At 42.2% G+C, this 24,575-nt stretch overlaps 2 protein-coding genes across 5 annotated transcripts in view; one reads left to right on the top strand and one right to left on the bottom strand.

Moving 5' to 3' along the window:
* The window catches only part of LOC115105269 (dihydropyrimidinase-related protein 3-like), a 36,678-nt gene extending 26,527 nt beyond the window's left edge, over window positions 1-10,151 (top strand). For 2 of the 4 annotated variants that reach the window (XM_029627077.2, XM_029627079.2), the window contains exons 12-14: window positions 2,478-2,657; window positions 6,699-6,855; window positions 8,350-10,151. In XM_029627077.2, coding sequence (XP_029482937.2) covers window positions 2,478-2,657; window positions 6,699-6,855; window positions 8,350-8,444 — 432 coding nt within the window. In that variant the 3' untranslated portion in view covers window positions 8,445-10,151. Of the gene's footprint in view, window positions 1-2,477; window positions 2,658-6,698; window positions 6,874-8,349 lie in introns of all 4 variants that reach the window. The other 2 variants (XM_029627076.2, XM_029627078.2) reach the window with 1 other exon arrangement.
* A 2,464-nt stretch (window positions 10,152-12,615) lies between these two features.
* Window positions 12,616-24,575, bottom strand: part of stk32a (serine/threonine kinase 32A) — a 59,069-nt gene continuing 47,109 nt past the window's right edge. The window contains exons 11-12 of the mRNA XM_029627075.2: window positions 17,029-17,093; window positions 12,616-16,636 (exon numbers count right to left, since the gene is read on the bottom strand). Of these exons, the coding sequence (XP_029482935.1) occupies window positions 16,519-16,636; window positions 17,029-17,093 (183 nt within the window). The 3' untranslated portion in view covers window positions 12,616-16,518. The remainder of the gene's footprint in view (window positions 16,637-17,028; window positions 17,094-24,575) is intronic.

Below are 24,575 nucleotides of genomic sequence, written 5' to 3'. Positions count from 1 at the left end.
GTGGTCTTGTATGTCTTCCATGTCCTAATAATTGCTCCCACAGTTGATTTCTTCAAACCAAGCTGCTTACCTATTGCAGATTCAGTCTTCCCAGGCTGGTGCAGGTCTAAAATTTTGTTTCTGGTGTCCTTTGACAGCTCTTTGGTCTTTGCCATAGTGGAGTTTGGAGTGTGACTGTTTGAGGTTGTGGACAGGTGTCTTTTATACTGATAACAAGTTCAAACAGGTGCCATTAATACAGGTAACGATTGGAGGACAGAGGAGCCGGTCTGTGAGAGCCAGAAATCTTGCTTGTTTGTAGGTGACCAAATACTTATTTTCCACCATAATTTGCAAATAAATTCATAAAAAATCCTACAATGTGATTTTCTGATTTTTTTTCCCTCATTTTGTCTGTCATAGTTGAAGTGTACCTATGATGAAAATTACAGGCCTCTCTCATCTTTTTAAGTGGGAGAACTTGCACAATTGGTGGCTGGCTAAATACTTTTTTGCCCCACTGTATATATCAACGAATTGGCGAGGGCACTAGAACAGTCTGCAGTACCCGGCCTCATCCTACTAGAATCAAATATCTACTGTTTGCTGATGATCTGGTGCTTCTGTCCCCAACCAATGAGGGCTTACAGCAGCACCTAGCTCTTTTGCAAAGATTCTGTCAGAACTGAGTCTGACAAAGCTGTGAACGAGCTTTGTGACAAGGCAAGAACGGCCTTCTATGCTATCAAAAAGAAGATAACATTTGACATACCAATTAGGATCTGGTTAAAAATACTTGAATTAGTTATACAACCCATTGCCCTTTGTTGTTGTGAGGTCTGGGGTCTGCTCAACAGCCAAGAATTCACAAAATGGGACAAACACCAAATTGAGACTCTGCATGCAGAATTCTGCAAAAATATCATCCGTGTACAACGTAAACACCAAATGATGCATGCAGAACAGAATTAGGCCGATACCTGCTAATTATCAAAATCCAGAAAAGAGACGTTAAATTCTACAACCACATAAAAGGAAGCGATTCCCAAACCTTCCATAACAAAGCCGTCACCTACAAAGAGATGAACCTGGAGAAAAGTCCCCTAAGCAAGCTAGTCCTGGGGCTCTGTTCACAAACACAAACAGACCCCACAGAATCCCAGGACAGCAACACAATTAGACTCAACCAAATCATAAGAAAACAAAAAGATTATTACTTGACACATTGGAAAGAATTAACAAACAAAAAAAGAGTGAACTAGAATGCTATTTGGCTCTAAACAGAGAGTACACAGTGGCAGAATACCTGACCACTGTGACTGACCCAAACTTAAGGAAAGCTTTGACTATGTACAGACTCAGTGAGCATACCCTTACTATTGAGAAAGGCCACCGTAGGCAGACCTGGCTCTCAAGAGAAGACCGGCTATGTGCACACTGCCCACAAAATGAGGTGGGAACTGAGCTGCACTTCCTAACCTCTTGCTCAGTGTATGACCATATTAGAGACACACATTACACAGATCCACAAAGAATTTGAAAACAAACCCCATTTTGATAAACTCCCATATCTACTGGGTGAAATACCACAGTGTGCCATCACAGCAGCAAGATTTGTGGACTGTTGACACAAGAAAAGGGCAACCAGTGAAGAACAAACACCATTGTAAATACAACCCATATTTGTGTTTATTTATTTTCCCTTTTGTACTTTAACTATTTGCACATAACATGACATTTGAAATGTCTTTATTCTTTTGGAACTTTTGTGATTGTAATGTTTAATGTTCATTTTTTATTGTTTATTTCACTTTTATTTATTGTATAGTTCACTTCCTTTGGAAATGTTAACATATGTTTCCCATGCCAATAAGAGGCTTAAATTGAATTGAAATTGAATGGCCTCTCATCAGACCAGTTTAATGAGCAAAACATCCAAGTCTGATTAGCGTTAGTGGAATTTGCCATCTCGTAGCCACGAGGTCATGCGTTTCAGAGTCCCGGTTTATTTTGCCGTACTTGACCATCTCAGTCCACAAAGACACACTGACGTAAACTCATGTAAACTCTCCGGCTCCATTTGTTTCAGACGAGTGACTAATGTCAGACTGCAGAAAACTGGGAATAGTTGCGTTTACGTTGGAGCCGGTTGCTTCTGCACCGCTGTACGGTCAATTCCTCAGTTTGGTAACTCCTGAGAGAGACGTCCTGCAGCTGCTCATCACTCGTATTAGTGGGTTGTGTTGTGAATGGTTAGGTCATCTCTACAGTAAGGCAGCATAACGGACTGTACTAACTGGGGTGCAATGGGGGGGAAGCAGGCTTGATAAATCTAAAGTGTTTGTTGTTGTGATTTTGTCCTCTTTTGTTGGCCCAACACCACTGATCATAGACATACAATTTCAAGTTGAAGTATAATGTGTGTGTGTCTGTCTGTGTGTGTGTGTGCGTGCGTGCGTGTGCGTATCTGTATTTGTGTCTGTTTGTGTGTTTTCCAGGCTGCTGAGTTCAACGTGTTTGAGGGCATGGAGCTGCGTGGTGCCCCCTCGGTGGTGATTTGCCAGGGGAAGCTGGTGCTGGAGGATGGGAACCTGCACGCCATCCCCGGGGTCGGTCGCTTCATCCCATGCACCCCCTTCCCAGACTTTGCCTACAAGCGCATCAAGGCCAGGAAGCAGGTAAAAGATGCTAGCCTCTCTCTCCTTACTCCTGTCTAGTCAGAATCTACTGTACTCCAAGGCTGTGTTGACACAGGAATCCCAATTCTGATCTTTTGACCAATTAAAATATCAGAATTGGGCTGCCTGTGTAGACACAGCCTAACTCTGTCTCCCCTTTATAAAAGTATTAAACAATATACAAGTATTTCCAATAAACATATTCCCAACTCTTCAGTTCTGTCTTAGAATATGTTTTATGCGGATTGTTTGTTACATGCCAGAGTGTTGCTCTGTGACACTGAGCCAAGGTAAAGGACTGTGAGGTATGTGAGGCAGTGGAGGCTGCTGAGGGGAGGACGGCTCATAATAATGGCTGGAATTGAGTGAAAGGAATGGTATCAACACATGAAAAAAGATGCATGTCCTTGATACCGTACCATTAACTCCATTCCGGGACATTATCATGAGCCGTTCCTCCCCTCAGCAGCCTCCACTGATACGAGGTGCGTGAAGTACAGTATTTGAAGACTGCAAGGTCTGTGAGGTCCGCGAGTTGCGGACATCTGGAAGTGTTTCCCTCAGTGGTTAGGGATTAATCAGGACTAATCTGATGTAGAGCTGAGATGAGCCATCCAGAACCCACAAACATGGAAGATGTCAGTGCGGCTTTACTTTCAAGGCGGTTTAGCTTTACGCGAATGCATACTGCTGCTGTGGCTCAGCCTATGCCACACATCATCAGACATGCCATCAATCTCAATGTACATACTGAAATGGTAATCCCAAAGCAGTGTGTTCAATGGAGACAGACTGCACTTATATTACTCAGCTGTTTTCACACCAACCCGTACCGCAATCTCTATCGCACTCCACACTGCCTTTTCCCACTTGGACAAAAGGAACACCTATGTGAGAATGCTGTTCATTGACTACAGCTCAGCGTTCAACGCCATAGTGCCCACAAAGCTCATCTCTAAGCTAAGGACCCTGAGACAAAACACCTCCCTCTGCAACTGGATCCTGGACTTCCTGACGGGCCGCCCCCCAGGTGATAAGGGTAGGTAACAACACAATCTGCCACGCTGGTCCTCAACATGGGGGCCCCTCAGGGGTCCGTGCTTAGTCCCCTCCTGTACTCCCTGTTCACCCACATCTGCGTGGCCAAGCACGACTCCAACACCATCGTTAAGTTTGCTGACGACACAATGATGGTAGGCCTGATCACCGATAATGATGAGACAGCCGATAGGGAGGAGGTCAGAGACCTGGCAGTGTGGTGCCAGGACAACAACCTCTCCCTCAATGTGAGCAAGACAAAGGAGCTGATCGTGGACTATAGGAAAAGGAAGGCCGAACAGGCCCCCATTCACGTCGATGGGGCTGTACTGGAGCGGGTCTAGAGTTTCAAGTTCCTTGGTGTCCACATCACCAACAAACTATCATGGTCAAAACACACCAAGACAGTCATGAAGACTGCACGACAACACCTTTTACCCCTCAGGAGACTGAAAATTTTGTTGCCACACGGCAAGCGGAACCGAGCGTCAAGTCTAGGTCCGAAAGGCTCCTTAACCTGTTGCGACGAGCAATCCCGTATCCGGGATCTTAAGTATAGCCTCAAGCTCATTAGCATAACGCAACGTTAACTATTCATGAAAATCGCAAATGAAATGAAATAAATATATTGGCTCTCAAGCTTAGCCTTTTGTTAACAACACTGTCATCTCAGATTTTCAAAATATGCTTTTCAACCATAGCAAAACAAGCATTTGTGTACGAGTATTGATAGCTAGCATAGCATTAAGCCTAGCATTCAGCAGGCAACATTTTCACAAAAACAAGAAAAGCATTCAAATAAAATAATTTACCTTTGAAGAACTTCGGATGTTTTCAATGAGGAGACTCTCAGTTAGATAGCAAATGTTTAGTTTTTCCAAAAAGATTATTTGTGTAGGAGAAATTGCTCCGTTTTGTTCATCACGTTTCGCTGAGAAACCCCCGAAAATTCAGTCATTAAAACGCAACCTTTTTTCCAAATTAACTCTATAATATCGACAGAAACATGGCAAACGTTGTTTAGAATCAATCCTCAAGGTGTTTTTCACATATCTATTCGATGATAAGTCACTTGTGGCAGTTTAGTTTCTCCTCTCTTCAAAATGGAAACATGCACGCACCTGGAGATTACGCAATAGTTTCGACGGAGGACACCGAGCGGACACCTGGTAAATGTAGTCTCTTATGGTCAATCTTCCAATGATATGCCTACAAATACGTCACAATGCGGCAGACACCTTGGGGAAACGACAGAAAGTGTAGGCCCATTCCTTGCGCATTCACAGCCATATAAGGAGACATTGGAACAAAGCGCCTCCAAAATCTGGGGCATTTCCTGTTTGAAATTTCATCTTGGTTTCACCTGTAGCATCAGTTCTGTGGCACTCACAGATAATATCTTTGCAGATTTGGAAACGTCAGAGTGTTTTCTTTTCAAAGCTGTCAATTATATGCATAGTCAAGCATCTTTTCGTGACAAAATATCTTGTTTAAAACGGGAACGTTTTTCATCCAAAAATTTTAATAGCGCCCCCTAATGCATAACTGGTTTAACAGCTTCTTCTCCCAAGCCATAAGACTGCTGAACAATTAGGCCACCCAGGCTATTTACATTGAACCCCCCCCCCCCCTGTACCCCCGCACACTGACTCAGTACTGTCATTCCCTTTATATATTCCCTTGTTATTGTTCTTTTATTGTGTTACTTTTACGTTATTTTTTACTTAAGTTTATTTGGTAAATATTTTCTTAACTCTATTTCTTGAACTGCATTGTTGGTTAAGGGCTTGTAAGTAAGCATTTCACGAATACACCTGTTGTATTCGGCTCATGTGACAAATAACATTTGATTTGATTGAGTACACAAAGGACGTCTGTCCTCTCGGGCAGTCGCGCTGGTGTACCTGTTGCTATAACAGCAATACATTATGGGCTGGATGCATGTCTCTCTGTCTGTGTCTAGGCTCCGGGGGCATAATAGGAGGTCTGTCTCCCCAATTGGAAGGCACAAGATAAAAATAGCGTTCAGAGTGTGTAACGCAGATGGGAATTGCCAGAAAATGCAGTAATGGCGTCTTAACTACCTCTCTGGGTGATCTCACATATCCTTTTGATGTAGGTGCTGGAGAATGGGGGGGATGGAACGAGGGGATGGGGATGTTTGAGAGAGAAGTATTACGTCAGACTTCAGGGTTCATCTCAGGGGCGTTGGCTGTTGGCTGTATACTGTAACGACTGACTGCCTGTTGTAGCAGGGATACGATGTGTCCATAGGAGTACTCCTGTTACTGGTGTTGGTGGATACTCAACTTTTTGACCAGAATATAGAGATGTTTCTTTGGTGAGACCTCTTGTATTAATTCAATGTTAATCTTGGTGGCAGTTAGTGTTTTCTGATGCTGCTACATTCTTCGGGGGAAAAAAAGGTTCCACCTAGAACCTGACAGGGTTCTTTGGCTGTTCCCAATCCTTTAAAGAACCTTATTTGGTTCCAAGTTTATCCCTTTTGAGTTTCATGTAGAACCCTCTCCACAGAGGGTTCTACATTGAACCAAAAAGGGTTCTCTCTGGAACCAAAAAGGGTTATCCTATGGGGACAGCCGAATAACCTTTTTGGAACTATTTTTTCTAAGATTGTAGCTCAGCTTCCAGGAATTCCTTAGTCACATAATCCTAGGACAGAGGACAGAAGCTTGCATGTCCAATAAGAACACAGTGTCTCAGTCTGCAGTGCGTCTGTCTGTCAGTAAATCTGGAAGTGCTTTCCTTCGGAAAACACCGGGTGAAATATGCATTTTTATTCAGGCACAACGCATTCTACAAACAAACCCATGAATCAAATTATAAACAGGCATTGTCTTGGAGAACTGTTGTAAAGTTATCAACAGAAATTATACCCTATTCATCTCTCTTTCTCTCCTTCTTTATCTCGATCCCTCCTTCTTCCTCTCTCTTTCTCTTCCTCTTCACCCCCACCCCTCTCCTTCTCCCCCCCTCTCTCAGCTGGCAGTCCTGCGGGCAGTGCCCAGGGGCATGTATGATGGCCCCGTGTCTGACTTCTCGCCCATGTCCCGTGGCGGTACCCCCTCAGCGTCTGCCCGCACCTCCCCCACCAAGCAGCCCGTGAGGAACCTCCACCACTCGGCCTTTAGCTTAGCAGGTAACCCTGCACAACGCGGTGAGCTTCAGCAACCTTTTAATTTACCCATCTGTCTTCCGATACCTTACCGTCATAGGAAGTACCAGGAACCCGACACGCACACTCAACAACAGTCCACATTGACACATTACAATGCAATTCACGCTTGATCTGTTGCCATGGTCGACTTTGCCATTTGTCTGCGGAATATCAAATAGCCTTCAGGTGAAATCTGACATTTTACCATAATCACATTTTCTGCCTTCATGATTTGTTTGAGGTAACAAATGCACACAGCACAAGACATTTGCCCTCCAGCCATCTTGGTACTTCCAGACATATGTTTCCTCAAGTCTTTTTGTTATCTTTTTTTTGTGTTTATTTTTTTACATTGATTGATTTCATTCATTTCAGCTTGATGCAGCTTTGTCTTGGTTCTCTCTCTCTCTCTCTCTCTCTCTCTCTCTCTCTCTCTCTCTCTATCTCTCTCCCCCTCTCTCTGTGTGCATCTTAATTCAACTACAGTGTGTTCTAAGATTTCAGTCCAGACATCTGGCGTCTCACTTTCGTAGTTGTTGTCTGTTTAATGAAGCTCATCTAATGAGCGGGTAGAATGAGGCTGATGATGATTTATGTATCTGAAGTTCATAGCTTAGTTGAGTGTTGAGTGACAGTGCGATTACATACATCTGCAACCTCTTTTCAAAGTACAACCGTTGAGGGAGGAGCCAAATAAACAATAGTTCAACAGGAATACTTTATGTGTGATGCACTGATGCAGGAGGAGGGAGGGTGACCTGCATTGGAAAGTATTTCACCGTGGCTGTAGTCTAGTGGGGTTTTATTCCATTCATCCCCATCGTTCCCAGAAAGCCAGAGAGCCTGCTTTCCTTTCCTAGGCTGTGTGTTTATAAACCAGACCTGGCCTATTCTCTCCTTCTGGCATCCAAGATAATCCCCTGTTCGAATACTAGCCACTCACTCTGGGAATAAATACCCCTCTCATCCACATCCAGTACATGCAAAAGCACATACACATATAACCCGCGTACACACACACACACACAAACGTAACACACACATGTGCGCGTACACACAGGCGCAAACACGCGCACACTCACAGGACTCTGCAGAATAGGGCTTCATCTCACCAGCCACAGGGTTGATATACTGCTCTGTCTCCAGATGTGAAGTAACCTTGGTCGTGTTTCGTGCAGAGAGGATGTGGTAGCGTTCTACAGTGTAAAACACTAGATCCTGGCCCGGACAGAGTGTAAGACTTAAAACAGTAGGCGTAAATCTCTCCTCGTCCATTATGCCAATTTAATCCAGGGCTAATCCCAATCCCGTTGGCGGTCGAAAAAAGGGATTTATTCCAGAGGTCGCCACGGAGTGCCAAGGTCACGTCGCCTGGTCGGTTTGTCTCATGACGAACGCTAGTTTCCAGCGGAGAAACTGGCTTTGTTGAGGGGAATCTGTAAGAGAGAGCGCTAAATCATGTTTTGTCTGTGTCAGGTCCCCCCGCCACAGAGGATCTCCCCATCCGGCCAGCGGGACGCCGCATCGTAGTTCCCCCCGGTGGTCGCTCCAACATCACATCCCTCAGCTAAGAGGTTGAACCAGGCTAGAGACCAGTCAGAAGATGACAACAGCCACTGGGAGAAGACGGAGACATGATTAGTTACAAGTTAAGAGTTGAGCAAAACACTGAATCATCATGCCTTACCAGCCACAATGCTACCTGCTTAAGCTTCTAAAGCACAGTTTTCCTCCTCCTAGGGAATTGCAGGTCAGTCGCTAGAACAATGGGTTAATTTGAAGGATATTTGGCAAAACCTTTACACAAAGATTGAATTTGTATGCCATGGAATTACATGAGCATGGTCATAACCAGAATATAGGTAATCAATGTGTATTACTGTCCCTCACTGTCAACATTAGTCATTGTTTTAACTGTGCATTGACAGTTTAGCTTCTACTCTGAGTCCATAAAATAGTTCAATGAACCTCATGATAACTGTCCATGACCCAATGACCCACAGTGTTCCGATGCCTGTTCCCCTGGGAAAAGTAACACAGTCTTTTCTCAAAGCAATTCTTTGTTTTTTTCCCCCCCTTCCGTCATGTTCGGCTTTCAATGTCACCCTTTTTTTGAGTACTAGTCTGCAGATACACGGTAGTTCGCTATAGCGATGTAATAATAACATGCAGTGACGTCCATTACTGATAGGTGGCATTGTGAGTATGTATGGTAGATGTAACGTAGCTTTGTGAATGATGTTGTCGCTTGGCTCCCTGGGTTGTTGAACCAGAAGTGATAGTCATTAACGATAAAAAAAAAAGTATATATAAAAAAAAACAGGAAACAAGATTTAAATAAAAAAAACACATCTGGTAATACAGATATTTTGTAAACATGTAATAGCATGTTGGTAGAAATGGTTGTCATGTTTATTTTCCCTTGCGCTCTGCTCCATCCTGGCTGTAGATTCCATTGAGAAACCGTCCTTTGCAATCGCTTCAAGCTTAATGCCTGTTCCTATACATACCGTTTAGCCATCTTAGTCATCTAGGGGGGGGGGGGGGGGGTAAATGGTAAATGGAAACCCTTGCGCAAGAAATACCAAGCTCAACTTCCATGGCCTGGGTTGTGAAATTGTAATTCTGAGCTTTGTGAACATTAATGGATAAAGAAAATGAAATGATAAAGGTAACAAACCTGATTTGAAATAACAGTAATTCACCTCTGTCTTTACTTTTTATTGTCATGGCAATGTGGGATCTCGTTTTGAAGCAGCAGACCATCATAACCTGCATTCAAGAACATAACATTGAAACATAATGTTGTGCTGTTTTAAATCTCAACACTCTGAGAGTCTCCACATTTCTGTACACCATACCTGACCGACAGCCCTTAGCTTGGTAACTAACACCAAGGGGAAGACAGACAGGCTTAACCCTGGGTCACTCTCTTTCACAATTATTTTCTATGCGTCTGTTTGGTCTACCTGTCCTAGACAAGGCAGTTGATTGTAATATGTTTTCAGAAAGAGGCGAGGAGGATGAGGATAGCTTTATTTTTGCTATCCCAATCAGCGGAGGAAGAGGTTGTGAGGAAGTCGTTGTGTTTTAACGTCAAGCAATCCAAGTGGTGATTATATTTATGTTAGTTTGACTTGATCTTTGTTATGTTTTTTTTAATGTTCTTTTGTTTTTTTTTACTGTTGTATCAAAACCCAGAGAAGGCAGGTAAAAAAAACATTGAGGTGTGATGTGGTGTTATGAACTGTTCCTGAATAAACATGAGTTGCAACTGACTGGCTGTCACTCTTTTATCTACAGTATAGTAGAAATAAATAAAAAATATACCTTTTAAAACTTCTTCAGGATAGGTGGGTCCCCCACGGGACAGTTGAGCTAACGTGGGCTAATGCGATTAGCATGAGGTTGTAAGTAACGAGACCATTTCCCAGGACATAGACATCTCTGATATTGTCAGAAAGCTTAAATTCTTGTTAATCTAACTGCACTGTCCAATTTTCAGGAGCTATTACATATAAATAATACCATGCTATTGTCTGAGAGTGCACTGTTATGAACATTAAAAGTTATTAATAAACCAATTAGGCACATTTGGGCAGTCTTGATACAAAATGTTGAACAGGAATGCAATGGTTAATTTGATCAGTCTAAAACTTTTTATGTACACTGCTGCCATCTAGTGGCCAAAATCTAAATTGCACATGGGCTTGAATAATACATTATGGCCTTTCTCTTGCATTTCAAAGATGATGGTACAAAAACAAATACAAAAAAAAGTATTTATTTCTTTGTATTTTCTGCCCAGATCTAATGTGTTACATTCTCCTACATTCATTTCAAATTTACACAATCTTCAAAGTGTTTCTTTTCAAATGGTATCAGGAATATGCATATCCTTGCATAAATGCCTGAGCTACAGGAAGTTAGATTTGGGTATGTCATTTTAGGCAAAAATGGAAAAAAAGGGTCCGATCCTTTTTATGTACTCTGACCAGGACTGTACTAGAGCACATTGTTGAGAACATCTGACAGTCTTATTGCTGTTCCAGTATATTACATTTCTATCTGCACAATTCTGGATTCATACTTCCATTGTTTAGGGAATTTCCCATTTTCTGACCCATTGTTTAACCTGGCAGTGAACTTGTCACCACTCTGTTATCATTTTTGTATTTTATAGCCAGTTAAAGTATCATGACATCACTTTTAAAGGCTGTCATTATGATAAACTGAGAAGATTGCTTCTATAAAACGCCATCTCAGTCTGGAGTGGGAGATAGTCAGCATTATTTTTGCAAACACGGCCAGTTCACAAGGACTTATTGGCATTGTATATAAACCCTCCCCAAGATAATATAGTTGTCACTGGCCAGTTAATTTATACAGTATGTCCATTTACAACAGATGAGCTTGTGTGGGGGGACAGAGGCTCTTTGAGGATAAATCCAATAAAGACCCCTGTTATTCTTATCTTATGTGATCCTCCAGCTTGACTTCAACTTGGCTTTATGAGGAGCGTATATCATTCACGGAGACTCACAGGTTACCCTGTGAATGTGGGAAAGCGCTGGATCAACTTTGATCTCAGAGCCCACAGAGGAAGAGTAATGGGGGCTCGTCTTAAAAGGGGATCTGGGGAGAAGTTGGCCACAGACAGACTAGCAGTGAATGGGAAAAGCACATGATGCATGGTAACTTGCTGATGATGTGTTAAAGAGGTAATGTCTCCAGCTGATTAAGACAGGAGCGGGTGGGCGGTCAGAGAGGGAGAAAGAGAGAGGACTCCACAAGGACTCCAGTAGTATCGAGAGCCTGTAGTATCGGGGAAGAGGTAAAAACATTCTACATTTTTGTCAGTATAGGACAGATGATAATTAGTTACAGGCAGCATGACTTTGGCTGTTGTCCACTATGACCTCAGCGGCTCTGAACATAACCTCTGTTTTTCTAAGGGGTGGAGGAGCTCAGCAGTAATGAAGTGTGACATAAACTCAGCATAGGCTTCATAAAGCCCTGAAAGTACCAAATGACATATTAGCTCATGCACAGCTTTGAAGAATACAGTGTGATTCACCAAGGAAACAGTGGCTAAATTGGTGTGTTCGCCCCAAATTACTTGGTGAGCTCACCATTCTGGTGTGTAACAACAAATACTGGAGCCAAATCTGCAGAAGAAGGAGGAGCAACAAAGCCTTCTCATAAATAACACATCAGACAAACAAATCAAGCCTAAACTATGCTTCCTGTTTCTGCGGGACTACAATTGATAGTCTGGGGGATGCTATACTTAGCTTATTCTCTTTGGTGCCATTCTCCACTGTGTCGCTGTCCCACCCAGAGCTGTGTGTCGGTCTGATTTAGGACTGTTTTCATAGGTTTGCCCTTTTGGCTCATAGTGATAAGGCCCCTAACGCGTTACAGCCCTGCCACTCATCCATAGCCACCTGCTAAGGCTACTGAGGAACTTACAACACAAGGTTGTTTAAGAGAGACAGAGAGCACACAGCTCTCGCTCTCTCTAGTATATTCTTATTGTGAGTGTCTTGTGGTTTCCCATGCCTATTCAGGCATAAGCCCATCTCTGCAAAGGGCAAAATCAATACTTAAAAAATGTATACAGTATCAGTGGTGTTTACCTTGGTTCCAACATATCAGTGACATTGACACAGACTCATCCAACCGTAGGCATGACACTCCTACAGAAATACAAACAGTGAATGTACACAACGGAGGCATGACTCCATTTTAATCCTCAACTTTATTTTAAATACATTACTGGATTAGCACAGACAGAAATAAATAAACGTGAAAGGATATTTGTAGACATTGTATTTGGTCTGTTTGGGGAGGGGAAAACTGAACATTTGCTGTTATTGGTAGGGAGGTTTGTAACTCTCTTTCTCATTTACCGCATGGTGATGTCACCATGGAAGGCCACAACTCCATCCCACCAAAACAGACTGACATTTCAGGCAGTCTTTTCAAACAGCGTTTACACTAAAAGTGCATTATCATAATTTTCACAATTTCACAGTATTATTCCAACCTCATAGTGTTATAAAACACAGATTAATCCCATTTTGACTGCACTGGGCCTTTAAGTACACAGGAGCACTACCACTAACAAACACTAGGTGGCAGTGTTCCATTGTAGTTTATCATAGAAAATCAACCACACACGAAGCATGGAGATGGAGGAAAGGCTTGTTTGAAACCAATTTGTAATGGATTTGTCTATTTATCTGCCATCATTAATTATATAGTATTCCCTGTAGTCTCCTGTTGCTGCTAATCAGAAAACCAACACCACACATTATCAAAAACAGGTCTAGCAACCCTCTGAGGTATTTCTCTGGCTAACTCATCACGTTGTTTTAAGATATACTTTATTAGTTAACGGAAATGTGTCTTCTGCATTAACCCAACCCCTTCAATATACACACACAGAGATACACACAAACACACATTAGGTTGGAGAGGCTGGAGCAGAGGGCAGCATCCAATGAGCAGATTTAGGGGGTTGAGCTGGCAGTATATGGCACCTGTAATATTGATGACAGCAACCCTCCGGTTACCAGCTCACGCCTGCCAGATTCTCCCCCGTCGGCAACGGGATTCGAACCCGCTTCTCTAACCCTAATTTTTTTGCAGGTTATGTACAGAAAGTCTCCTTCTATCATCTCTCTCTGGAGGGCACGCAGGTATCAAACTTCTCTCTCTCTCTCTCTCTCTCTCTCTCTCTCTCTGATGTCAGGAGGGTGTTCCAGGAGATGGTGATTCCCACTCAGAGTCAGCAGTGTGATTGATATGCTTTTGACTTCCCCCCTAGGAAGAGCCAGACAGGCCTACAACTACAGGATTTTTGGGTAACAATTAAGTATCTTACTGTGATTGTTTTCATTTCAAATAGTTCAATTTCTCATGCAAGAATTATAGCTAGGACTGTCTTGGAGTGTTCTGAATGGAGAGGGGGAAACTGAAAATGACCTATTATTGCCAGAGAGGTTTGGGAACAATCTTTCTTACTGGTCTATTAACTAATTTACCACATGGTGATGTCACCATGGAAGGCTAAAACTCCATCCCACCAAAAAAGGATGACATTTCAGGCGGTCTTTTCAAACCGCTCTTAACACTAAAAGGGACGTATCATAATTATCACAATTTCACAGTATTATTCCAACCTCGTAGTGTGGAAGTATATACAGAAAACACAGGGAAATCGTGTTTTTGACTGCACTGGACCTTTAAGAAACCATATAGAGAGGCACAGCTGCAGGTAATAGGACTGAAAGATATACAGGCTCTACTCTAAGTGCCTATGTGGTATACGCCAAGGCAGTTTGCACAGGAGGAGCCTAATACAACTCTTTTCTCTTTCACAACTATGTTTTGTCGGTCTTTTTAACCAATGCCTCCAACTGTTGCCAAATCCACGAAAGGCCACATTAATCTGGCGATGTAATAAAAAGCACAAAGCAGTGGTAAAGGTCGATGTCCCAAAGAAACGTACGAAATTAAGGCACCAGCTGCTTGACAACAAAACAACAAAACAACAGACAACAAATGACAAACAAAATGCAATACTCCTTTCACAACTCTGCTTTCATTGTGCAATTGAATTACATACATTTCTGGAAAACCTAATGCTAGTTTGAATATCTGTACCAATAAGGGTTGTTAGAAAGGTCCCAGTAGTAGATCTGATAACTAAGGACAGGAAAAGACTTGGATAAGTTTTGAATTGTATTTCAGATCGGGTCAAAATAATGGCAAAGCTATTTTCCAAAACACGTATTAGACTAGAGGACGGTGATTTACAGTGTAACAAACTGACTGTGTGATGGTCATTCTCTACACGGGGAAACCCAGTATGTGCTATATACAAGTTAGAAGGCACATGGGGGAGAGTGGGGAAAGTTGAGCCACCCTTGTTTCTAGGAAACCATGCACAAAATGTATCATTTGGCCAAATATTTAGGAAGAAGTCATCGTTTCATGGAGTCTGTGAAGGAAGAAACCACATGGAAAAAAGTGGTAAGCAAGTTATGTCCAAATAAACGAACAAATAAACCAAAGTAGATCATTTAAAGATGTTTCTATACATGAGTTGGGGTCTCCATAAGCTTCAATAATGATGTCCTAAACCAAGCATGAAAGTGCATTCTTGAAGCTGTGTGGGATAATATAGTCAAAATGTTTGACTTGGAGTAAGTTGAGCCAATGGCCATCGGGTAAGTCGATCAAATTGAAGTGTGTTTTTCCCCAAGGCATAATGCAAGGTATTATCACTGGGATATGAGGTAACAACAAGGCCTGGCCTATGTTAAAAGTTAAAAGTACAACGTTTTTGTTAGGTGTTAAACCTGTGTTAAAAGATCCTTAAAATGATTCAAATACAAAAAAGTTATTGTGATGGATTGTGTTTTTGAAATAAAGATAGACATGGTCTTTAAAAAGGTAGTGGTATTATTTCATTCAGCACAGAAATGTGTAGGCGGCTTAACTTGCTGAACCTGTCCTTTCCCCCCCATTCCCCGGGGTAAGTTGTGCCAAGAGACCACTTTTTTTTATAACAAGATACGTTTTCAAAAGTTTGACATGAATTTGGATTATTTGCAGCGATTCACAACATCCTGACATATGTGTAGATATCTTTATTGGAAAGAATACTATGTTTCCCTTGGCAGACTTGACACTGAATGTAACAAATGGGTCAAGTTCCCCCACTCTTCTCTACTGGCACCCCTCTAAAAACCAGAAGAGAATGAGGATTCATCTACTCCTCTTTGACCTCTGTGCATAAATGCTACGACTAATGGAGAAGCGTACGCAAATCATGTTTGTGCGCGGAACAGACAATACCTATCTATTCATCAATGAAGATTTATGTACAAAATATCCAAGTCGAGCACCAGTCAATTTGGTCAACATTGATGCCTAATGTCACAGAGACATATTACGTTCAGCAGTTAGCGCTTAAGCCTACAGTGGCTCTCTTTGTCTTCGAAGAGGAATCTGTGGTTGGAGTCTTGAAAACAAAGGCCTCATGTCGCATACTCTAATCCTAATTCATTTTGTGTCACGCTACTCACAACCCCTCTCTCTTCCAAAAGCAAGTCAGCACTGTTTTCACTAAAGACGTAGTCTCCTACTTGTCAACATTATGCTTCATTTCCTGCCTGGCCTGAGTCTAGCCTCAGCATAACAGGCATAGTGGCTGTATCCTGTCTGGCTCTGCTCCCTGCTGGGTTTGTAGTTAAGTCATTTCCTGGGCCTGGCTAACTTGGTGGAGGGAGGAGAGCTCTGGGGGACCATAGCGCATCAGGCAGGTCAGGTCAGGGTAGAGTGTGAGGAGGGCTGCCCACTGAGAGGCACGTTTCCCATCATAGGAAAATTGAAAAGAACCAGGGTCTGTCTGTCTGTCTAGGTCAGCTACTCTGTAAAGTAGCAGTCTATGTGAGCTCCTGAAGTCTGGGGTCTGGGCATAATAGCTGGCTGTTGGGGGAATGTGTCAGGGTTAAAGTTCAATCTGAGTGCCCTGCGCCGGCCAGGGGAGAGGGGAAGTGGACGATTGGTTAGTAGTGATCTACAAGCTGTGGCCAGGTTAGCGTGGCGACTTACGGCTCAAGCCATAGTCCGCTATCCTGATATGTAGGCTGCCGGGTCCACGTTGTTGTTCTGTCCGTCTTCAATAGCCTTGTTCTTCTCTGTCGTGGTGAGGTCTGCTACCTCTGTGTCTGCCACAGCCTTCTTTGACCTATCAGGAGAAGGACAAAAGCTTGATTTCTTGCTTTCTGGTAATATGATATGTAAATAAATATGTTTTTGCTCATGATATTCTATCATGATATGTTACTCAGTATTAGGGGACACATTCAAGATTCATTATTGCAACTTTTTCTGTAAATATGTCCTGTTGCCTGTGGCCCAATACTTTTGCCGTAGGCCATCTAAAATGTGGCTAACTGTTCAGCTGAGCTTGATTGGAGGGATGGAACAGTTTTCTGGCAACTCACATTGAAACTGGACATCAAATCTGGGCGATTTTAGACAAAACTCAGGATGACAGCAGGCGCCACATTTTGGTGTTAATGTAGGCCACCAGACTATATACTGTATCTCATTTAGGTCATATACTGAGTCTCCTACCTTTCTCTGTTGAAGATGATGAAGTCCCTCTCCACATTGTTCAGGCGCTGCTGGAGCTGACCGTTCTAGGGAATCAACAGAGGTTTAAGAACACACACACACATCTTTTTATGACATTAAAGATCCTGCAGTTATGTGACCCAGACAACGGTTGTTGGGACTCTGAGAAATGAAGAAGTAGGTAGATGGAGGTAAAAGGAAATACATGACCTCTCTCACAGCTCCACTTGCCCTACACTGACAGTGTCACACATTGAGATATGCTAATAGTGTCAGAACAAAAACACATCCGTGACGACCTGTCCTGGTAGCTATATAGAGTTATGCCAGGCGTGTCCTCGCTCTCTCTGGGCGGTGGGTTAGTGTTAAGGCAGACTGATGGGGCTGCCGGGAGAGCTAGTACAGGTGCTCTCAGAGTGGGGCGCCAGACCCTGGCAGACAAGAGAAGTAGAGCACAGGAGGAGAGAGAGAGAGACAGCGAGACAGAGGCCTAGGGGGTAAGGGTAGCTTATGGAGGGCTTTTTCATCATATGATACAGAAAACAAGCAATTGTTACATGAAAATAAGTTCTAAATAGAAGGGGGACCAGCATCATCTCACCTCTCGTTTCATGATGGGCGTATTGACACATGTAGCCTACATGAAGGGGGTTTTTACACACATTCAAAACGGAAGTTGGCTAAAATAATGTAGTCCTATAATACACGTAGGCTAGACAAAAAGGGGATGTCCCTTGCTGTTCCCAAACTCCATCTTTTAATAAAGTTTTGGTGATTCAGATTTATTCAAAGCAGTCTCACAAGCCAAACTCTTTATTGATAGGCTTGGCTACTTGGAGAACGCATCCGGCAAGACAAATGAAATCAAACAGGAAAAAAAACATGTTTTTATGTTTATTAATACGAGGGTTACTGGCCCAATAACATCACTCTTGTTCCATGAGCATAAGGGCACTGTGCATCACCGCTGGATAGGTTGTGATTCTGCTCACAAAATCAAGGCGTTACTGCTAAGACCTGCTTTTCATTGGTCTTAAAATGCCTGAAATGCGCTGGAAGAGATTGACATTTTTGCACTCGTTTTCAAGAACACAACTCAAATATTGCCACCCCTCCCACCTCATTGCCAGCATACTGATTAGGGGTTGCAAAGGGAGGGTATATTTGCTGCCAACTTTTGAAGTTTTACCAGTAAACCAGCAGAATTTTGGTATCTCTCAAGGATTTGTGTCACGAATCCCGCCGAAGATGGTGCCTCTTCCTGTTCGGGCGGCTCTCGGTGTCGCCGGCCTATTAGCTGCCATCGATTCCCTTTCCTTTTGTTTCTGTTAGTTGGGTCTAATTGGTTACACCTGTTTTGAGTTTAGTTTTGTTTGTAGGCTATTTAAGGGCACTAGGCACGCTTGGTTTTTGTGCGGGCTTGTTCTCTGTTTTATGGTGTTGGTTGTTTATTGTGATCTCTATTTTTCTGCAGTTTTAGTCCTGTTTATTTGGACGGGTTGTTTCATGCGCCCTTGTGTTTTGCATGTCCGTTTTTCCGCTGTCATTGGAATAAAATATCCAGTACGGAACTACCTGCTCTCTGCGCTTGACTCCTCCACCCACCATTCATAGAAGTAAAGGTGAAATAAATAAAATAAATAAATAAAGTATTATTTAATTTGAAGTAATCTATCACAAGACATCTAGTAGCCTAGTTGTCTGTAACTTTCTCTGGACCTCTATGTGGCCTTACCACATGTAGAATATATGAAAAAAATTAATAAGATTATTTAAAAAATATAGAATGGCAAACCATCAACATAGTGAACACCATTTGTGTTTAATATGAGGTTTGGACTTTAATTTATTTGACTATGTCAATATATATTTGCCATTAGTATTTTGGCTTCAAACTGGTGGCAGTTGAGAAAAAAGTAAATAGTTGGAAGAGTTGCAGAATTATTGCAGACAGACAGACAGACAGACAGACAGACAGGGGTGGTATGGGATGATCTCTCCACCTGTAGAACGAGAACCTCCTGTAGAGCCGACAAGGTAGCCAGGCTGAGCAGCGTAGTGGAAGTTCAGAAGGACATTTTGCCCAGCTGTTTAATTAAACATTTCATTTTACAAAATTAACCTAGAGCAATCGTTCTGTTAGCAGTTTTCCAGGATAGTAAAGATACAGTTGACGTCATTGTCTATTTCAATTTTACAGATATAGCCTAAAGACGTCAATTCGGTAACATCATTGTGTATAATAACTATCTGACCGCCATACCGTTGGTTCTGACCGTTTCAGATTCCGCCCCCATCTTAGTCATAGAAGTGAGTCGGGTGAATGGAGGATGGAATTTGCATACTGCCCCAATGGATCCTCGGATGAGGCAATCTGGCCACCCCTCATAGATAGTTTGTCCTAGCCACCATGCTTCTACAACTGCATTGCTTGCTGTTTGGGGTTTTAGGCTGAGTTTCTGTACAGCACTTTGAGATATCAGCTGATGTAAGAAGGGCTATATAAATACATTTGATTTGATTTGATACACACATATACCATACCCCATTCAAAGGAACATAAATCTCTTATCTTGCCCATTCACACTCTGAATGGCACACAATCCATGTCTCAATTGTCTCAAGGCTTAAAAATCCTTCTTTAACCCCCCCCCTTCCTTCCTCTACACTGATTGAAATAGATTTAACAGATGACATCAATAAGGGGTCATACTATAGCTTTCACCTGGATTCACGTGGTCAGTCTGTCATGAAAATGTTTTGTACACTCAGTGTATATGTATTTATATTCAGGACTCTGACATTGCTCGTTCTGATTTCTTAATTTGGTGAGGATTTGTGTGTATTGTTTTGCATCATTAGGTATTACTGCATTGTTGGAGCTAGAAACAAAAGCTGCAACTACGATAAAATCTGCAAAATATGTGTGCCCGAAAAAATACAATTTCATTCGGAAGGATGGGCCTATTTATGCTGTTCACGACAAAACAAGTCCAATTTCATTCGGAAGGATGGGCCTATTTATGCTGTTCACGACAAAACAAGTCCAATTTCATTCGGAAGGATGGGCCTATTTATGCTGTTCACGACAAAACAAGTCCAATTTCATTCGGAAGGAAGGGCCTATTTATGCTGTTCACGACAAAACAAGTCCAATTTCATTCGGAAGGATGGGCCTATTTATGCTGTTCACGACAAAACAAGTCCAATTTCATTCGGAAGGATGGGCCTATTTATGCTGTTCACGACAAAACAAGTCCAATTTCATTCGGAAGGAAGGGCCTATTTATGCTGTTCACGACAAAACAGGTCCAATTTCATTCGGAAGGAAGGGCCTATTTATGTTGTTCACGACAAAACAGGTCTAATTTCCCACTGCATCACCTGTGATTTAATTGAGCAAATTCTACTGTCCATTATAGGTTCAACAGCAGAGGGAGAGAGAGGGGGGGAGGAGAGAGATGTAGAGAGATAGAGAACATTGTAGAGGCTGAGAAGAAGAGAGAAAGAGAGAGAGAGAGAGGTTGCGGAGTCAAAAAAGGAGAACATAATGTGGGGAGGAAGAAATAGAGAGGGGGAGGAAGGGGGAGAAAGGAGGAAGCCTGGGGTAATGAGCCAACAGCAGTGTGAGATATTTGGGCAGCGCCTCGCCTGCCATTCATACAATATTGATCTGCACTGCTTTAGAAATGGTTACACGTAATGGCTCTCTCTGTCTCTCTCTCTCTCTCTCTCTCTCTCTCTGCACTACAGGCAAGATAATTATGTGTCCTCCTTCCTCTCCACAAGTGGTCCCAGAGGTCCCTGCGTAAACACACAAACACACACTCATGCATGCACAAAGAAACACAAGCATGCGCACAATGCTGTTTTCCCATTTTGGATAGTTGTGGGAAAAAAAGTATGCTTGGCTCACTGGTTTTGTTTAAAGATACATGTAGTTAAGTGCACTTCCAGCTTAGTGTGGTTCACAAAATGGAACTGGGAGGCCCAATGCTTTGAGGTTCCTAACTCCAAGACGTTGAACAGTATTCTTTATGCTAATCCAACGTAATCTGTCACCGTATTGTGAAATGGAATCTCCTTGGAAAAGACATTGGATTTGAAAAAAGTCATCAACGTAAACTGTTGTTACAATTTCAACAACAGGATTATGTCACCATGGCAACCAATTTTCAACATAGACAAAATATGTTGCATTTTTACCTTGAAAAGAACGTCAGATCTTAATGTAATATCCACTATAAGAAAAAAACTATAGGCTAAGCAGCAAGGGTGTCATGTACCCCCGCAATTTGACGGGGCACAAAGTACGTGAGGATGGCTGGAGGGTGGCTAAACATAGGATCAAAACGTTTTATCTGACTGTGACTGCCGATAACTTCAGAACGAAGTTTACTAGAAATACAAAATTGCCTAAGTATTTGCAATTGTTACAAACAAGTGAAGGATAGAAGGATGCTTCAAATGAAAACCAAGATGATACATAGCCTAAATGGGACCATGTAGCCTAATTTAATCATATTTAAATCTATTTCATGTTCTATCAATTGAATTGTATTTTGTGCCTAGGCTACTGTCTGTCATTTTTGCCACAATGTGTTTCATGATGTGTGACAACATTTGCGCAATATTGTGCCCAATCTGTGATTTACTGCATTATTATTTGGTAAGCATAATAAGTCTCCTCAATATCCTATTTGCAGCCCCTGGTGGTAATAACATGGAAACATGGAAAACACAGCCCCTTTAAGTTTAAAAAAAAGCTCTTTACCTGTCTAGAAATGCACATATTTTATGCTCTTGTAGGAAGCAATCACTACCCCATCGCAGACTACATATTATATATAACTGAGCTAAAAATTCACTAACTAGCAAAGGATATGAACAAATGTACACACGTATTTGTAGCTCTCGCTTTGATCTCAAAACAAGCGCATCTACTCATGACCGCTCATGCTGTAAAAACAGTCCAGTTCAAAGTGAATGGCACAGATCCATATATGGCAATGGTCTATTTGCATATAGGCTTACTAAAGGGCTGATTGGTTATGGCTCACCAGTCTGTGTAGAGTACGGACCTGAGTCATGCCTGTAATGCAATAGAATCCTACTCCGATGCATTCAGCCTAAAACAACATCTCTTGCATCGTTCGTTTTGCTAAATCTTGCATAGTTTGTTATTTATATTTCCTTGAAAGTGGCTAATGTTGCGTTGATTCAATCACAATTCCCACAGTAAGGAGAAACATTGATCGAGTTAACTGATGGGGAAAACTCTAGAAAGTTGAGTGAATTTCAATCTTGTGCTTCTCTGCATTTGGGAGATTTCTTTTTGCGTGATTGTGCCGCATGCAGCTTCGAGGGAACATTGCATATAGGCTTCAGGTTTCAAGCTTTAGTTGATTTAAAATGGAATCTACAAGTTATAATAAATATGTTGGACTCACGTCTCCATCTCAACAAAACATAAAAGTTAAAGAACAGGATTCAATCAAATCAAACTGTATTTGAAGTGCAATTTTGATTTGATTTGATTTGATTTGGTCCTATACTTCAACTTAGATTTTTGGTTGAAATGTAGACGTGAATGCGACACATCAATTATTAACTTGTAGACAGACTGGAATTAAAGCCAGACTCAGTGGCACAGATGAAACTATCCAAGCAGAAAATACATCTCTTTCAAACGTTGATATTTGGTTGCGTTGACAACCAAACACAATTCAATATCAATTTTGCAATGCAAGTTAACAAATGACATGTTGGATTCAAGTCTTCCATTTCAAACAAAAATACAAGTTAAAGAATAAGATTAAGCCAGTGGCTCAGACGGAACTATCTAAGCGGTAGATACATCTCTGATGAATGTTGATATTTGGTTGCGTTGTCAGGCAAAAACAATTCAAGATGACTTTTGTAAGACAGTACATAACCTAATGTTAAGGCCATCTTACAAACTAATGTAACACTGCTTGTTAAAAATGAGTAACACATCCATGGCCACATTTCGAGGTTAATGTAACAATAAATGCTGAGGGTTGCAAGTCTGTGCAAATCTTCCCAATTGCTAAATCAGACATTGATTTCCCATTGGAACTTGGTTGTGCTTTTACATGGTTGAAAGCATAGTGAGAACACATTGGGGAATTCAACAAACGTTTGGCTGACTTTTGAGTGGGTGAAAATAGGTTGGAATCGCACTTTTTAATTTTATTTTTTATTTTTTAACCTTTATTTAACCAGGCAAGTCAGTTAAGAACACATTCTTATTTTCAATGACGGTCTAGGAACAGTGGGTTAAATGCCTGTTCAGGGGCAGAACGACAGATTTGTACCTTGTCAGCTCGGGGGTTTGAACTCGCAACCTTCCGGTTACTAGTCCAACGCTCTAACCACTAGGCTACTCTGCAGCACTGATCAATGTGTCGACCAAATATGACTCAATTCACCACATTGAAATGAGGTGGTGTGCCCAGTGGGTTAATACACTTACCTCATTACTATAGAGAATTTCAGTTTGTGTGAATAAACCTTCTACATGAACCCAGGGAAGAACAAGCTGCACCATGTCTTTCTAAAGCACTGCAAGATTCACAGAGCACCACTTGGGCGAGTTCCCACAAGAGTTGTCAGCTTCCATAAAACATGACTCAATTTGGGGCCAGCTCGGACTTATTATTGCTACTGACGAACAAGATCTGTACCCATGCCACCCAAATGTATTACCTCTATTGGAAAAGAGTCACATAAAATCTATTTAGTGTAGCTGACAACGGAGAGAAGCTAAACTGAGAAACTGATAGACTTTATAACGGCCCTTTGACATGAGGCGTTTAGTCGATGGTTCCTGATTAGCCGATAAAGTCCCTCCGATCATGTGCATTCATGTGTACCACCTCGTGTTGGGTAAACAACATTTAAAAAGGCTGTAACTCAATCACTCACACTGGGATGGCAAGCAGAAGCAGTCTGCTGTACTGAAGCTGCACGAGGAGGGAGGGGAGAAAAGACGAGGGGAGGCGAGGAGAAGGGAGGGGACAGGAGTAGGGGGGTGCTGACTGGTTGTGGGACTGTCTGTCATAAGACTGCTGAACAGATAATTAATTAAATGGTTACTCGGACTTTCTGCTTTTCACCCCCTACCTACAGTACATTTTTACATTTAAGTCATTTAGCAGACGCTCTTATCCAGAGCGACTTACAAATTGGTGCGTTCACCTTAAGACATCCAGTGGAACAGCCACTTTACAATAGTGCATCTAAATCTTTTAAGGAGGGGGGTGAGAAGGATTACTTTATCCTATCCTAGGTATTCCTGAAAGAGGTGGGGTTTCAGGTGTCTCCGGAAGGTGGTGATTGACTCCGCTGTCCTGGCGTCATGAGGGAGTTTGTTCCACCATTGGGGGGCCAGAGCAGCGAACAGTTTTGACTGGGCTGCGCAGGAACTGTACTTCCTCAGTGGTAGGGAGGCGAGCAGGCCAGAGGTGGATGAACGCAGTGCCCTTGTTTGGGTGTAGGGCCTGATCAGAGCCTGGAGGTACTGA

Source organism: Oncorhynchus nerka, linkage group LG22 (genome assembly GCF_034236695.1).
Source record: "Oncorhynchus nerka isolate Pitt River linkage group LG22, Oner_Uvic_2.0, whole genome shotgun sequence".
In the NCBI taxonomy this organism is placed as follows: domain Eukaryota; kingdom Metazoa; phylum Chordata; class Actinopteri; order Salmoniformes; family Salmonidae; genus Oncorhynchus; species Oncorhynchus nerka.
The sequence above is the reverse complement of the archived record's forward strand: the minus strand, read 5'-3'. Positions and strand labels throughout refer to the sequence as shown.